At 39.2% G+C, this 15,376-nt stretch overlaps 1 protein-coding gene across 2 annotated transcripts in view; it reads left to right on the top strand.

Annotated features, from left to right (window-relative positions):
- The window catches only part of IGF2BP3 (insulin like growth factor 2 mRNA binding protein 3), a 128,813-nt gene that overhangs the window by 98,130 nt on the left and 15,307 nt on the right, over positions 1-15,376 (top strand). For both annotated transcript variants that reach the window (XM_049894153.1, XM_049894154.1), the window contains 4 exons: positions 2,646-2,927; positions 9,437-9,571; positions 11,319-11,441; positions 14,025-14,160. In XM_049894153.1, coding sequence (XP_049750110.1) covers positions 2,646-2,927; positions 9,437-9,571; positions 11,319-11,441; positions 14,025-14,160 — 676 coding nt within the window. The remainder of the gene's footprint in view (positions 1-2,645; positions 2,928-9,436; positions 9,572-11,318; positions 11,442-14,024; positions 14,161-15,376) is intronic.

The following is a 15,376-nucleotide window of genomic DNA, read 5'->3' as shown; positions in this document are numbered from 1 at the left end:
AGGTGTTTCGCAGATTCGTCATTGTTCTTTATCTTTGTGTAGTATTCCTTGTGTGTATGTACTGTAATTTGTTTACCCATTCACCTGTTGATGGGCACTAGGTTGTTTCCGTCTTTTTCCTATTGTGAATAGTGCTGCAGTGAACATGGATGTGCATATGTCTATTCATGTGATGGCTCTTATTTCTCTAGGATATATTCCTAGGGATTATGATTGCTGGATCATATGGTATTTCTATTTCTAGCTTTTTAAGGAGACGCCATATCATTTTCTATAGTGGTTGTACTGTTTTACATTCTTACCGCAGTATATAAGAGTTTCAGTCTCCCCGCAACCTCTCCAACATCTGTGTTTTGTTTTGTTTTTGACTAGTGCCAGTAATGTCAGGGTGAGATGGTATTTCATTACAGTTTTGATTTTCATTTCTCTAATGGCTAGTGATTGTGAAGATTTCCCCACATGTCTGCTAGCCACCTGAATTCCTTCTTTGGTCAAGTGTCTGTTCATATCTTTTGCCCATTTTTTAATTGGGTTATTTGTCTTTGTTGTTGAGGTGTAAAGTTGCTTTGAGTGAACAGCTAATCAGTTGAAATTTTTACAGCTTCGACTTTCCATAATAAATAAACCGATTCCCATTGCCGTTGAGTCCATTCTAACCCATAGCGACCCTATAGGACAGAGTAGAACTCCCCATAGGGTTTCCAACGCTGTGAATCCTTACAGAAGCAGACTTGCCACATCTTTCTCCTGCTGAGCAGCTGGTGGGTTCAAACCACCCACCTTTCAGTTAGCAGCTGAGTGCTTAACCACTGTGCCACCAAGACTCCTTTTCTATAATAAACATACACCATAGATATATTATAAGTTTTCAGTTGTTATGTTCTTTCAGAAATAACCAAAATATCTTAGAGTCCTTGATCCACATTCCCATAGGAAAAAAAAGGTGGGAGGAAAGCAGGGAACAATATGTTAAGGTTCTGTCACCAAGGGATTTTGTAAAATAAGTTGCAGTATATATGCCTACTGTCGCCCAATGACAATTCGAGAAAGAGTGCCCTCTGACATAGAAATTACTTGGCAGTATTTCCAAGTTGTATTTGAGGAAAAGAAGCCATAAAATAATGTACATCAGCATCTTAAGCATGCTTTTAAGGAAGGTACTGCACATGGAAAGGACCAGTCTGGTTGTGAATTCATCATGGTTAACAATGGTTCTGGGGAGGGTTGGTGATGGTGAAAGCTATTTCATGTTACTTTTGTATTTTGATTGGAGTCTTTTCAATAAGAATTTTTTTCTTTCTTTTTCCTTTTTTCCATCTAAAGCAAGAATGGAAAGTAGATCTCCAAATAAGGAAAGCTGTGTGTGAGCCAGAAATGACCACACTGAGCAACTAGTGAGAGGCCATTTTCATACCTGTTTTTCTTTCTCTGCCTGGCTGACCTCAGGGCCCACCGGAATAGAATCTCCGTAACCCTAGCGGGGAGTGTAGGATCTTTTTTTCTTTTGTTTTTCGTTTTGTTGTGTATGGGGGAGTTAGAAAGGTATGTATTATTAAGAGAGTGTTTATGTGTGCTTTTGAAATCTCTGCCAACTTTTTACTGTTGTGTTCTTTTAAAATACGTAGGTAAGATAGAACACAACAACTTGGATGAATCTTACATAATAAAAGGTGCCAGACCTAAAAAAGTACATAGTACGTGTACTCATACATTTTTATATAAAATTCAAAAACAGGCAGATTAATCTGTGGTGGTGGAAGTCTAGAGGAGGGGTGGTTACTGCTGTGTTTCTGGATCTGGTGTTTACATGGGTGTTTACCGTGTGAAAATTCATTGAGCTGTGTGCTTATGAATTGAATATTTTTCCATATATATGTTAATAAAGTTCAAAGTGGAAGGCAAAAAATGAAATCTTCTCCCCAAAATAAATGGATGAATGGATAGATAGATAAGATGGAAAATAGCTTTACTTTCTTTTTTGATTCACCACCACCTCTACCTCTCTGCCCCAAATCATATCATAAACCTTGCAAAGTCAGGGACCGCCACTGTTTTCTCGGGCCTGGCTCAGTAACAGGTATTGAGAATTTGTGGAATGATTGACCATCCTGAGTATTAAATTCTGTTTATCTCCTAGGAGTGGTTTAGAGATATTTGTTCTCCAATTCTGAAAATGTCTTTAAAATATTTGGGTTTTTTAGAGAGTAAAGTGATGGGCATGTATTTCTAAAGCCTTTTCTAGTAGTAGGATTAGCCAGGACATGGTCTACCCACTCATTTCTCTCTCTTGCTGTCTGGGTATTCCTAGGTTGTTACTAACCTCATAGATAAATGCTTAATCAAGCGTTTGATTTTTTTTTTTTCTTTTTTAATTTTGTTTTTCTTTGCTAGATAACAAACATGTTCCTTTGGAAGCCAGTCTGCCTTTTTTCCCCCTATGTGTACTTAAAAGGAAAAGTGTGTGTTACGTGTGTTTTAAAGCTTCAGAACAAAATCAGGTTCTGGGATGGCCACTTGTTTAGTGGCTTTATTCAGACATTTTAGAGGCAACAGTCCTGAGTGGGTAAGGAGAGTGTTGCTTTGCTAGAAGATTTATTATGTAGCTTGATTTCTCTTTTCATCCTCCTCCCCTTATCAACTTTCAGAGCATTAGACAAATTGAATGGATTCCAGTTAGAGAGCTTCACATTGAAAGTGGCCTACATCCCTGATGAAATGGCTGCCCAGCAGAACGCCTCCCAGCAGCCCCGAGGTCGCCGTGGGTTTGGGCAGAGGGGTTCATCGAGGCAGGGATCCCCAGGATCGGTGTCCAAGCAGAAACCATGTGACTTGCCTCTACGACTGCTGGTTCCCACCCAATTTGTGGGAGCAATTATAGGAAAAGAAGGTGCCACCATTCGGAACATCACCAAACAGACCCAGTCAAAGTGAGTATTCCTGAGTGTGTGATGGGCATTCGTGTTTTCCCCTTTGAATCTTAATAACAGGATATGCTGTTCTGGAACTGGTATCCTTCTGAATGTGGTTATGGTCCTTTCTTGTGTGATATTTGGGAATCAAAAAAAAAAAAAAACCTGTGATTTGATATCTTAGTGTTCATTTTATATAAATCTGGTGCTAAACCTTAAGCTCAGAGGGAACCTCAAATTTTTACACATGAACGAATAACAAATGCTACTTAATCTGCTTCTGATGGGAGGCCCTGGTGAACCAGAGGGCAGCTTCTAGGTTCTCTCCCCTCTCCGCCTGTCTTAAGTACTTTAGAAGTAATTTTCTAGGACCAGCCCATTTCATTAGTGGCCTCATTACACAGATCATTTTTCAGACTTGCTTTACTTCAGTAAAGAGTTGTTCATCTTATGGTTCAATTTTTTTCTATGATTAAGCTGTGTGGTTAGAATGACTTTCTTTAGGATGTTGGACTATTTTAATTGGCAGGTTTTAAGGGATTAGAAGATTCTTGGTCAAACATTAGAAATAACTTGGAGTAGAAAGCAGGAATTGTTTTTATTTACTCTAGTAACCTCATTGCTAAGTACATTGCCCAATATGTGTAGAAGGTATTTGTTGAATGAGTGAAATTACCATATGTGAATTATGCTTAATGGCCTTTCAATATATCTATTTACTATTAAATATATTTTTAATTTAGAAACTCCAGTGCATTCTATATTAGTTGTTTTGATTTTATAAACCACCCTGTTGTGCAGTACTTGGATATTTTGACCCAAAGAAACTTGGTGATGAACTCTCTCTCCACTCCTAGTTCTGTAAATTGCTACCAGGCACATCTCTGGGACTGCTGCAGCCATATTTTCTGAAGACCCCATGAGTGTGCTAGGAAGAAGAGGCTGTATACATATAATCAATGTCAGTTGATATAAAAGAGTTGAGACATGGCCTTGGGCCAGCTACAGAGATGACTGAATTATTTTTCTTTTAAAATTTAGTAAGCTTCATTTTATGTGTAATCTGAGAAATTAAGCATAGTTTTTTTCTGGGAGTGGAGCTACGGTGCTGTGTACACCTTTGCTTATAGATTTGTTCCAACAGATTAAGAGGCTATCCATGCTCATCATAGGAACTATACCTGTGTTGAACTGACTGAGTCATTTCTCATGCAGAACCCAAAAAACTACCTTGTGGCTGCATGCCCACCCCACCTGCAGAACGACTTCCAGTTCTGCCTTCTGTGTTGAAGCAGGAAATGGTTGGTCTGGTTACCTGTGTGCAGAATCCCTGGCCCGGACCTCGTAATGTCGGGCATGGGAAGACGGTTGAACCATAGCTTAGATCAGCGTGCCTGATTTTAATCTTAAAATTTAAGTGCTTTTTTTTTTTTTTTTTTTTTTTGCTTCCCTTGATCCATCTTTACCTGCAGAAACTTTTTAAATGGTTTTCCTTCCTTCTTGCCTGGCAGATTAGAGCTGTCCTTTTAGCTCTACTCATTTCCTTGTCAGATGAAAGAGCTGCCATGCTTTAAGTTGTACTGTTTGTTTTATTTAAGGCAGGAAGATGGGGGATGGAGAAAGGAAGGGAAGCGATTTTTGTTATATCCGATGATTCATTTGCAGAACTCTGCCAGTGGCTTTAATTAACTCTTGCCATCGAAACTAGTCATTATTCGATCCTCCGTTTCTGGAATGGCCTCAGAGGGCTGCCCTAATCTGCAGAGCAGCATGCTCTTCTCCCAGATGATCCAGAGTTTAGCAGTCCTTAACAGAATGAAAGGGTGAAAATAAACTGGAAGAAGGGAGATTAACATGTTACCAGAAGACAGGCATTACTTTACAGTGATTGGGGGTTGAAACAGTGGCTGGGAAGATGGTGCTTGAGATTTTGGGGACTGTTACATCAGACACTATTTTTTTTTTTATTTCTAAGCTACCTTGTTTGATTTCTACGTTAAATTTTAGTTGTAGATTTTATTTCTGAGGTAAATCTTCAGTATTCAATCAAACATTCAGGAACATGTAATAGAAACCTTGGTTTCATTGGCATGAAGAAGTGGTCTTCTACAAGTTACGTAGCTCTTTACCTTCTAGTGTTTCCATGGCCAGAGAGACTCATAAGTATTCAATTTTTCCTAAAACATAATTTTTTTGGGTAGTTATTTTCTTTTTTGTACTTTCTAAACAACAACAAACTTTTTTCTGGTTTCTTCTTTCTTAATCAACAGTTTTTTTTAAATCAATACATGAATACATTGCAAAAGATTCAGACAGTGCAGAAATAAATGGAGCCCCCTTATGACCCCTCACACTTGTCCACTCCCCTAGTGACTATGATTTTCATGTGTTTGCTGTAGTAAACAGTGCTGCAGTGAACATCTTCATACAAGCCTCCAGCCACACACTTGTTTTCTCTAGAATGAACACAGAGAAGTGGGATTGCTAGGTCAAAGTACATGCGTAATTTTAATTTTAATAAATATTGCCGAATGGCTGTCAAAGTGGTCATACTGATTTGATCTCCTGAAATTGAAAGAGCCATTTTTCCATACTTGCTAACACTTGAAACCATCAAGCATTTTAATGTTTGCCAACCTGATAGGTGGAAAGTCTTATCTAATGGTTGTTTTGGTTTCCCAAAATATTGGTGATGTTTACATTGGCTGTTGTGTTTTGTCTACTCTGAATAACCTGGTTATACCTTCTGTACTTTGTATTGTTCTCTTAAAGTGATTTTAGAACTCTATGGGGCAGTTCTGCTCTGTCCTGTAGGGTCGCTATGAGTCGGAATCGACTGGACAGCACTGGGTTTTTTGGTTTTCTATATTTTGGTATTAAACCCTTATGTTATATGTATTGCAAACATTTTTCTGTTTTTCAAATGTCTTTTAACTTTGCCTATGATGCCTTTTATCAAAAAAGTTTTTTTTTTTTTATGTAATCGAAGCTTTCAATCTTTTCCCTAATAACTTTTGTGGGTTTTGTTTTATTTACATTAATGTTAAACGCATACCATAGTTTTGGTGTTTATATTTAATTCTCAATAATAAATTTAAAAAATTATATGAGAGAGGCATCTAATTTTTTCTAAAGGAATATCCAAGTAACACAAAACCCTCTATTGCATATACCAAAATTCCCCACAGATTTAAAAGGCTATTTTTATCAAGTGATAAATTCTTCTACTTACATGGTTAGTTTTGGGACTCTCAGTGGTGTTCCACTGATGTATTTTTTCTGTGCTCATACTAATACCTCACTGTTTTAACCACTATAGCTTTATAGCCTGTTTTGATATCTGGGAGGAAAGTACTTCTTCGTTCTTTTTCAAAATCTCCTTGGCTCTTCTTGGGCATTTTTCTCTTCCACATGGGCGTTAGAATCTCCAGTTGATTCTTTTATGGACGCAGTACTCCCCTGCATCTCTCTAAGTGTATTGCTTGTGCATATGCTAAATGTCCTGTTTCTTCCAGTGTCATTTCTATCTGTTGAGTCCAGTACCTGTCTTTCCAGGTATCAGTTTGCTCATCTGTATATTTGAGAATCCTTTTCACCTGCCTGTTTTCTTACCTAGCAACAACAAACTTATTTTGTGTTTAATTCAAAAAGCACAAGTCTACAAAGTTAGAAGAAAAAAAAAAAAAGAGCATTACACCTCATTTCACCTCTGAAGTAATCGTTGTTAAGTTTGGGATGTGTCCTTATAGGACTTACTACTTGTGTTTACTGCGTGAAACTTAAAAATCATATCATGTTATGTATTGCATTTTTTTCCCACTTAAGATTAAAGATTTCTTTGATGTTGGTGCCTGTAATTTCACCACATTTTTAAGGAGTTGTATTGTATGGCCATGCTATTGTTTACCGATTTCCTACTGATGGTCATTTTAAAGGTAATTCCGATTTTCTTTCTAGCTATTGTAAATAGTGCTGTAGTGAACATTTCTATACTAGTGGTTCTAAAGCAGGGGTGATTTTGCTCCCAGGGAACATTTGCCGATACCTAGAGACGTTTTTCGTTGTCACAACTAAAGGGGTGTGCTACTGGCATCTAGTGGGTAGAGAACAAGGATGCTGCAGAAATTCCTACTGTGCTCAAGACAGTCCCCACAACAGAGAATCTGGCCCAAAATGTAATAGTGTTAAGAGTGAGAGACCCTGCTGTACACTAGTTTGGGCCCGTATATAAGGATATATCCGTAGGAGATACTATGAGAAGTAGAATTGTTGGGTCAAAAGATAATAAACATTTCATCTTTTGATAGGTCCTGACACCGTGCTCTACATTCTCACCAAAAAGCATGGATGTGCCCACTTATCCATCCACTAACCAGTACTTAATTCTGTCTATCTTAAAATGTTTGCATGTCCAAATTAAAACTACGATGAGATTTCATCTCACTCCAGCAAGACTGGCATTAATCCAAAAAACACAAAATAATAAATGTTGGAGAGGCTGCGGAGAGATTGGAACTCTTATACACTGCTGGTGGGAATGTAAAATGGTACAACCACTTTGGAAATCTATCTGGCATTTTCTTAAAAAGTTATACAACCCAGAAATCCCACTCCTCGGAATATACCCTAGAGAAATAAGAGCCTTTACACAAACAGATATATGCACACCCATGTTTATTGCAGCACTGTTTACAATAGCAAAAACCGGAAGCAACCAAGGTGTCCATCAGTGGATGAATGGTTAAATAAATTATGGTATATTCACACAATGGAATACTATGCATCGATAAAGAACAGTAATGAATCTGTGAAACATTTCATAACATGGAGGAACCTGGAAGGCATTATGCTGAGTGAAATTAGTCAGATGCAAAAGGACAAATATTATAAAGACCACTATTATGAGATTATAGTATAAACTGAGAAGAACACATTCTTTTGTGGTTACATGAGGGGGGAGGGAAGGAGGGTGGGAGAAGGTAATTTACTGATTAGTTGGTAGATAAGAACTACTTCAGGTAAAGGGAAGGACAATACTCAATACAGGGAAGGTCAGCTCAACTGGACTGGACCAAAAGCAAAGAAGTTCCCGGAATAAACTGAATACTTCGAAGGTCAGCGGAGCAAGGGTTGGGGTTTAGGGACTATGGCTTAAGGGGACTTCTAAGTCAATTGGCAAAATAAATTCTATTATGAATACATTCTGCATCCCACTTTGAAGTGTGGCGTTTGGGGTCTTAAATGCTAACAAGCGGCCATCTAAGATGCATCAATTGGTCTCAACCCACCTGGATCAAAGGAGAATGAAGAACACCAAGGTCACAAGATAATTATGAGCCCAAGAGACAGAAAGGGCCACATGAACTGAGACCAGAAGAACTAGAATGTGCCCAGCCACAACCGATGACTGCTCTGACAGCAAAACAGAGAACCCCTGAGGGAGCAAGAGAACAGTGGGATGCAGACTCCAAATTCTCATAAAAAGATCAGACAACGGTCTGACTGAGACTAGAAGAATCCCGGCGGTCATGGTCCCCAAACCTTCTGTTGGCCCAGGACAGGAACCATTCCCGAAGACAACTCATCAGACATAGAAGGGACTGGACAATGGGTTGGAGGGAGATGCTGATGAAGAGTGAGCTACTTGTATCAGGTGGACACTTGAGACTGTGTTGGCATCTCCTTTCTGGAGGGGAGATGGGAGTAGAAACTGGCAAAACGGCCACGAGAGACTGGAAGGAGGGAGCGGGCTGACTCATTAGGGGGAGAGTAAATGGGAGTAAGTACTAAGGTATATATAAGCTTATATGTGACAGACTGACTTGATTTGTAAACTTTCACTTAAAGCACAATAAAAATTATTTTAAAAAATGTTTGCATGTCTGGGGGAAAATGATATTTTAATTGGCACATACGTGTAATTACTAGTGAGGTTGAATATCAGTTTGTGTTTATTGGCATTTCTTTGAAGTAGATTTGCCATCTCTTTGGGTTCCCCTGTTATGATTATTTGTAACAGACTTTGTTCTGTCAAGATTGCACAATGTAGAAAGAGCCTTGAAAAGGAAAGCAGATGAGAGAAATTTGTTCTTAAACGTAATAGTGGATACTGTGCAGAATAAGGAGTTTGATCTGGCTTGTGGGATTCCAACTCCGCCTATCTTGGCATGCACTCCAGTTCCTCTTTCTTAGCGCAGAAAAAAGCCTTTTGTCTGGACCGTAGCTCTGTGACATGAGAGGTTTGTTCTGTGCATATAAAGGAAGTTTTAAGCACATACAGGTAGGGCAGAATAGAAAGATGTCCCTGCTTGGTTGAATTGAGGAAAGAGAGGGGATTGTTCTTGGAATTAAAACTTGTCTCTAAGTCATCAGTGTTGACAGCTTATCAAGAGTTTATGCTCTTGAGGGAAGTGAGTCATCTACTCTTGGCCCAGAAGTCCAGCGACTTTGCAGTTGGTAATTACAGACTCTATTGTGAATACATGCTTACAGCTCTCATTTTCCTCTCTGCATGCGCCCACCATAAGAATTGATGTCCATCGTAAAGAGAATGCAGGTGCTGCTGAGAAGTCAATTACTATCCTCTCTACTCCTGAAGGCACCTCTGCAGCTTGTAAATCTATTCTGGAGATTATGCATAAAGAAGCTCAAGACATAAAATTGTGAGTAAAGAGGACACGGATATTAATGCTGTTTTATTTTGCATTTCTATAACAATTCTTAGGAAAGGCCAACAAATAAAGGGAAATGCTGTCCTGGTGAGCTACGGCAACAACAACCCATTGCTGTTGAGTCTGTTCTGACTCAGTAACACTATAGGACAGAGTAGAACTGCCCCACAGGATTTCCAAGGAGTGGCTAAGTACATTTAGACTGCTGACCTTTTGGTTAGCAGCCGAGCTCTTAACCACTGTGCCATTAGGGCTCCTGGTGAGTTTCAGTGTTGGCATTACCAACTTGGTTGTGAAGCATCAGTCTTTTAAATCTAGATGTTTTATTTTCGTTCATGCTGAGTTGTGATAATGGGGAGGAGTTGTCCAGATGTGGAAGAAGGTGGCTGGGGGAATGGAAAGTGCGCCTACAAGAAGTCGCGCTGGAATTCACCTGAGGCGGGCGCCCCAGATCCTCACTTGTCTTTTACTCAGCTCTCATTGAGGCTTCTGCCCTTGTCTGCCCAGCCCTACCCTGGAAGAACAGAGAGTATTGAGGTAGTGGCAATCCCTAGTCATGTGCCAAGGTTAACTGGAGGTTTATTTGGGTGTTCGTGGTTGGAGCTAAGTGTCTTTTTCTCAGGACCTCTGAGTAGAGGCTGGATTCTGTTCTACTTTTACTGTACAGAACAGTGCTACACTAAATGTAGAATCCAGAGTAAGGCACTTCATTTAGCCGGGGAACCTAATCACCAGTACTTCATTAGTAAACGTATTTTAGCTATTAAAAAAAACCAAACCCAGTGCCATTGAGTCAATTCCGACTCATAGGGACCCTATAGGACAGAGTAGAACTGCCCCATAGAGTTTCCAAGGAGCGCCTGGTGGATTCGAACTGCCGACCCATTGGTTAGCGGCCATAGCACTTAACCACTACGCCACCCTATAGGGTGTTATATATGGTGCTGTATTATAAAATTACATGGTTTTTTTTTTTTTTTTTTAGTGTAGAGAAAAATAAAAAGCCCACCATCCATTTAACCCCAGTGACGTTTTTTAAGTGATATGTGATGACTTGGAAATTCAGAAACAAAATGAAAAGTGAAGCTCTGCCCCCTGCTCTTAAACTCTTCCCCCAAAGTGTAACCAGTGTTGAGTTTCTTTCTGTAAGTTATGCATGTATCTCTAGATATATATTCTAAAATTGATATTAAACTTAGAATAGTTTGCATTTGTACATTGTGTTCTGATACTGGCAGTTTCTGAATTAAAAACTCTTTGTCATCGAGTTGATTCCAACTCATAGCGACCCTATAGGACAGAGTAGAACTGCTCCATAGGGTTTCCAAGGAGCACCTGGTGGATTCAAACTGCCAACCTTTTGGTTAGCAGCCGTAGCTCTTAACCACTGCACCACCAGGGTTTCCACTAGGGAAAAGTTTAGGGATATGGATTTGAGTAAGAGGTGTTTTCAAAGAGCTACTAGAATCCATCATTGAAGGAGATACTCCCTAAAGTGAATGAAAGAAAAACTACTATAAAAAAAATTAACTTCTATCCAAATACTTGCTAATGTTTTTTTCACTCCCTCCGTTCATGCCTTGCCACAATATAGGCTAACAGTCAGCAAGTTTTAAATTGTATCAAGCGTGATGCTTTCTGTATGGCAGGTAGGAAGTAAAATGTTTAATGAATGAATATTAACTTTTTACCCAAGAGTGGGCTTACTTTGATTTCATGGCCGGTTTTCTATTTACAGCACTGAAGAGATTCCCTTGAAGATTTTAGCTCATAATAACTTTGTAGGCCGACTTATTGGTAAAGAAGGAAGAAACCTTAAAAAAATTGAACAAGACACAGACACTAAAATCACAATATCTCCGTAAGTGTTGCCTTGCTTTCCTTTGCATTAGGAAATTTTCAAACACTATCTTCAAGCTGTATGCTACATATTAGGTGTAGCGTCTCTCACTTTACAGCTGTTTCTGCTTGCTTGTATCCCAACACTTACAATTTAGTTTCGCAGACTCAGTCTCCTGCCTACTCTCTGGTTGTAACCCATATTTAAGCAGCATCTGTTCCCACTGAAGAGACAGGGAGAGCTAAATGTTTTGCATTCACATTTCCCAGCTGAATTCATATTGCCATGATCCAAGAGAGAGCAAGTTCTCTGACGTTTATTTCCAAAGTTGGAGTATATAACCCAGGGTATTACCTATTACTGTATAACAGAATACCCTTAAAATTTCATGGCTTAAAGCAACAGTAAGCATTTGTCTCACCTAATTTCTGTTGGTCAAGAATTCAGGAACACAGCCTCCACCAGCCTGAGCTCAGAAGAACTAGATGGTGCGCAGCTACCACCACTGATGAATCTGACAGGGATCACAAGAGAAGGTAGAAGACGGGGGGGGGAGAAAAATGTAGAACAAAATTCAAATTCACAAAAAAGACCAGACTTACTTGCCTGATGGACACTGAAGGAATCCCTGAGTCTGTGGCCCCCTGCTAACTCAGAACTGAAGCCACTCCCGAAGTCCACGTTTTAGCCAAAGGTTAGACAGGCCTATAATACAAACAATAATGCATATGAGGAAAGTGCTCCTTAGTTCAATCAGGTATACCAAATGGATAACACCTGCCCCAAAGCAGCAAAGACAAGAAGGCAGGAAGGGACAGGAAAACTGAAGGAATGGATACGGGGAACCTGGGGTATAGAAGGAAAGGGGGAGAGTGCTGACACATTGTGGGGATTGCAGCGAATGTCACAGAACAATTTGTAAATTTTTGAATGAGAAACTAATTTGCACTGTAAACTTTCACCTAAAGCACAATAAAATTAAAAGAGAAAAGTTCAGGAGCAGCTTAGCTAGATGATTCTGTCATGAGGTCTCATGGTGTTGCTAACAAGTCAATGCTGGCTGTTGGTAGGTGGCCTCAGTTCTTCACCACATGGGCCTTTCCACAGGACTGCTTGAGTATATCCTTAAGACATGGATGACTTCTTCAGAGTGAATGATCCAAGAGAGCAAGACAGAAACTGCAATGTGTTTCATGACATAGCCTGAGAAGTCACACTCTGTCATTTTTCTAATATTGTTTACACAAGTCAGCCACGTTTGGTGTGAGAGGGGACTATACATCATCCAGGGCCATCTTGGAGGTTGGCTATTGCACCTAGGGTCCATGAATGCTCTGAAATTGTATGGAAACATTTATCTTTTTCTGGGAGCAACTGTTCTTACTATCTGTCAAAGGGCCCAGGAAGATGAGGTGGGAAGAGAGTGATGAACTGAGGAAAGAATGGTAGAGAAAGACAGAGGCAAAATGTTTGTGGAGCAAGGAGTTTTCAAAGAAGAGGTGGTAAGAAAGTAGGACAGTCCTAATTTGATTGTAAAGAAAGGAAGAAAAACATGAAATGTTAAATATAGTAAGTGATCATACTGAATTTTATGCTCAGAAAGGAGAGAGTTTAAAAAAAAATAAAAAGCTATCCTAGAGGCAGCTATTCTAAAAAATCAATACAAAATACTTGGTGGAGGTGGCTTGAGATCTGCGATTCAGATTACAAACTTCTTATTTAAGTAGCCTAAGACAAATAAGCTTCATTGTATAGATGTTTACATTTTTAGTGTGAGAGAAAGTTAAGGAGTAATTAGCTCAGTCATCTGTCTCAAGTTTAGCCTAAGGCATTTTACTAGTAGTGAAAATAAAAATGTGACTCTGGGAATGGGGAGGAGAGTGGTACCAAATACCCCCTTAGCTTTCCCTGTAGGGGCTTGTGATTGATTAGGTCAGGCTTAACGTGGTCTCAGGTGTAATCTTAGTGATTTGTGAAGCTTCGGCAGGACCTGGGTCAAGCAGAGGGGTGAGGGGAGGGTCTGAATAATGCCGCTGCAGTCTAACGTTTTAATTGTCTAAGTGGTCATCAGTCTACTTTTTTTTTTTTTACTTAGTCAAGGTAGATTGATTTATATTATTTCCTCTAGCCTACTTTGACGAAAAAAGTTTAGACACATGAGTTGTGGTTTGCCTTTCTGGAATCTTTTCATGCTGCTGCTTTGCTTGGTGACATTATGCCTAGAACTGGTCACTGCAGAGTAGGGATGTACTAGTTAAAGGTGATGTATTATCTGATTCTTGGTTTCCATTAAAACTGTTGTTCCCTCCAATCATTTCCTTTGCATTTCACTGTTAAATTGTGAAAATGGTTTAAGTGGTCAAGATGTAAACTGTGTTTAAACAGGGACTTAATTGAACTATATATATACACCCAGTACTTTTTGTGGAGAGGGTGGGAAGGAGGTATTTTCTTCTCTTGCAGCTTTACATTTCTTGGATTCATGTCTTTCAGGGCTTACTCATTTCATGTTTGACCAGCCTCCACAGTTGGCTTTTAATTGCCATCTGTGGCTGAATAACTATTAACTGTCTTTCTCCTTAATTTCCCTTTTTAATTCTGCAGATTGCAGGAACTGACGCTGTATAATCCGGAACGCACCATTACCGTTAAAGGCAGTGTTGAAACATGTGCCAAAGCTGAGGAAGAGATAATGAAGAAAATCAGGGAGTCTTATGAAAATGATATTGCTTCTATGAATGTTAGTTTTAATATGAAGAACATGTCTTTCTTTCCCTGAGTAGTTAAAAGATGTTTTCAGTTGCATTAATACTGATTTCTTTAGTGGCATCATCATAGGAGGTAGTTTCTAAATCAGTTTTTAGCACCATGAGAGGTACCCTGGGAAAGTAGGGAAAACAAAGACTTTGTCATAATGCTGGGCAGTCCTGTGATTTTAGCTAATTATTTAGTATTTCTAAGCCTTGGTTTCCTTATCTGTGAAGTAAGGCTAATACCTACCTACAAAAGCTTGATATTTCCTTTATAATGTTGATTTGAAGCTTAGTGTAGTAGTCATGTGAGCTTTAGAGGTATGTGACCTGCGTTTGAATCCCAGCTCACCCATATATTAGCTGCAGCTCTGTTCTCTTGGACAATTTACTTGGTCTCTCTGAGCCTGTTTCCTCACCTATAAAATGGGGCTTCTGTGTACTTTGCATGCTTGTTAGTATTACAACAGAAGTAGAGTATATAAAAGGCATTGTTAAGAATAGAAGCTTAAAACTTATTTGGTTACTCATATAAACTTTGGGAGTAAAAAGAATTTCAAATGACAAAACGATCTGGGTAGTGCAACTAAGGCTATTAAAGTGAATTACTGACATTCCTTAATGGATGGAATGGTGCTGACAATGGAACACATCAGAAGTTCATCCTGAATTTTGAAGTAAATCGTTGAGAATTAAAAAAAAAAAAAAACCTTAAATTGGGTCTGTCATCTGAAACACTAAATCTAAGAGAAGGGACATGTGAGAGCATATTACCTTTGTGAGAAGAGACCAGAATGTTGATCATCGTACCCCACTGGACTGTCTGCCTACCTTCACGTTATCACTGGTTGTTCAGGTGTTTCAGTCACTTGGGCGTAAATCGAACTCCATAGGCTTTTTTTTTTTTTTTTACCCTTAAGATAGTCTCAAGTATGCTCAAGTCTTAACTCTAATTTCTACCTCTACTTCCTCACACCTTGTAAAACGAAACAAAACCAAAGTCTCCTCCTGGCTCGTGTTTCCACTCCAAAGATATATTAGTGGCAGCAGTTGCATAGGGTTAAGAAACTAATTTCCAAAGGGCTTGACCTTGTGTGCCAGATCCTGTCAGAGGAGCAAAGATCTCTTAACAGCAGGTTCTGTGTAACTGGTTCCGTTGTGAGGATAGCGCAGGACCCGGCAGTGTTTGGTTCTATTATACATAGA

This window comes from Elephas maximus, chromosome 8, assembly GCF_024166365.1.
Source record: "Elephas maximus indicus isolate mEleMax1 chromosome 8, mEleMax1 primary haplotype, whole genome shotgun sequence".
Classification (NCBI taxonomy): domain Eukaryota; kingdom Metazoa; phylum Chordata; class Mammalia; order Proboscidea; family Elephantidae; genus Elephas; species Elephas maximus.
The sequence above is the reverse complement of the archived record's forward strand: the minus strand, read 5'-3'. Positions and strand labels throughout refer to the sequence as shown.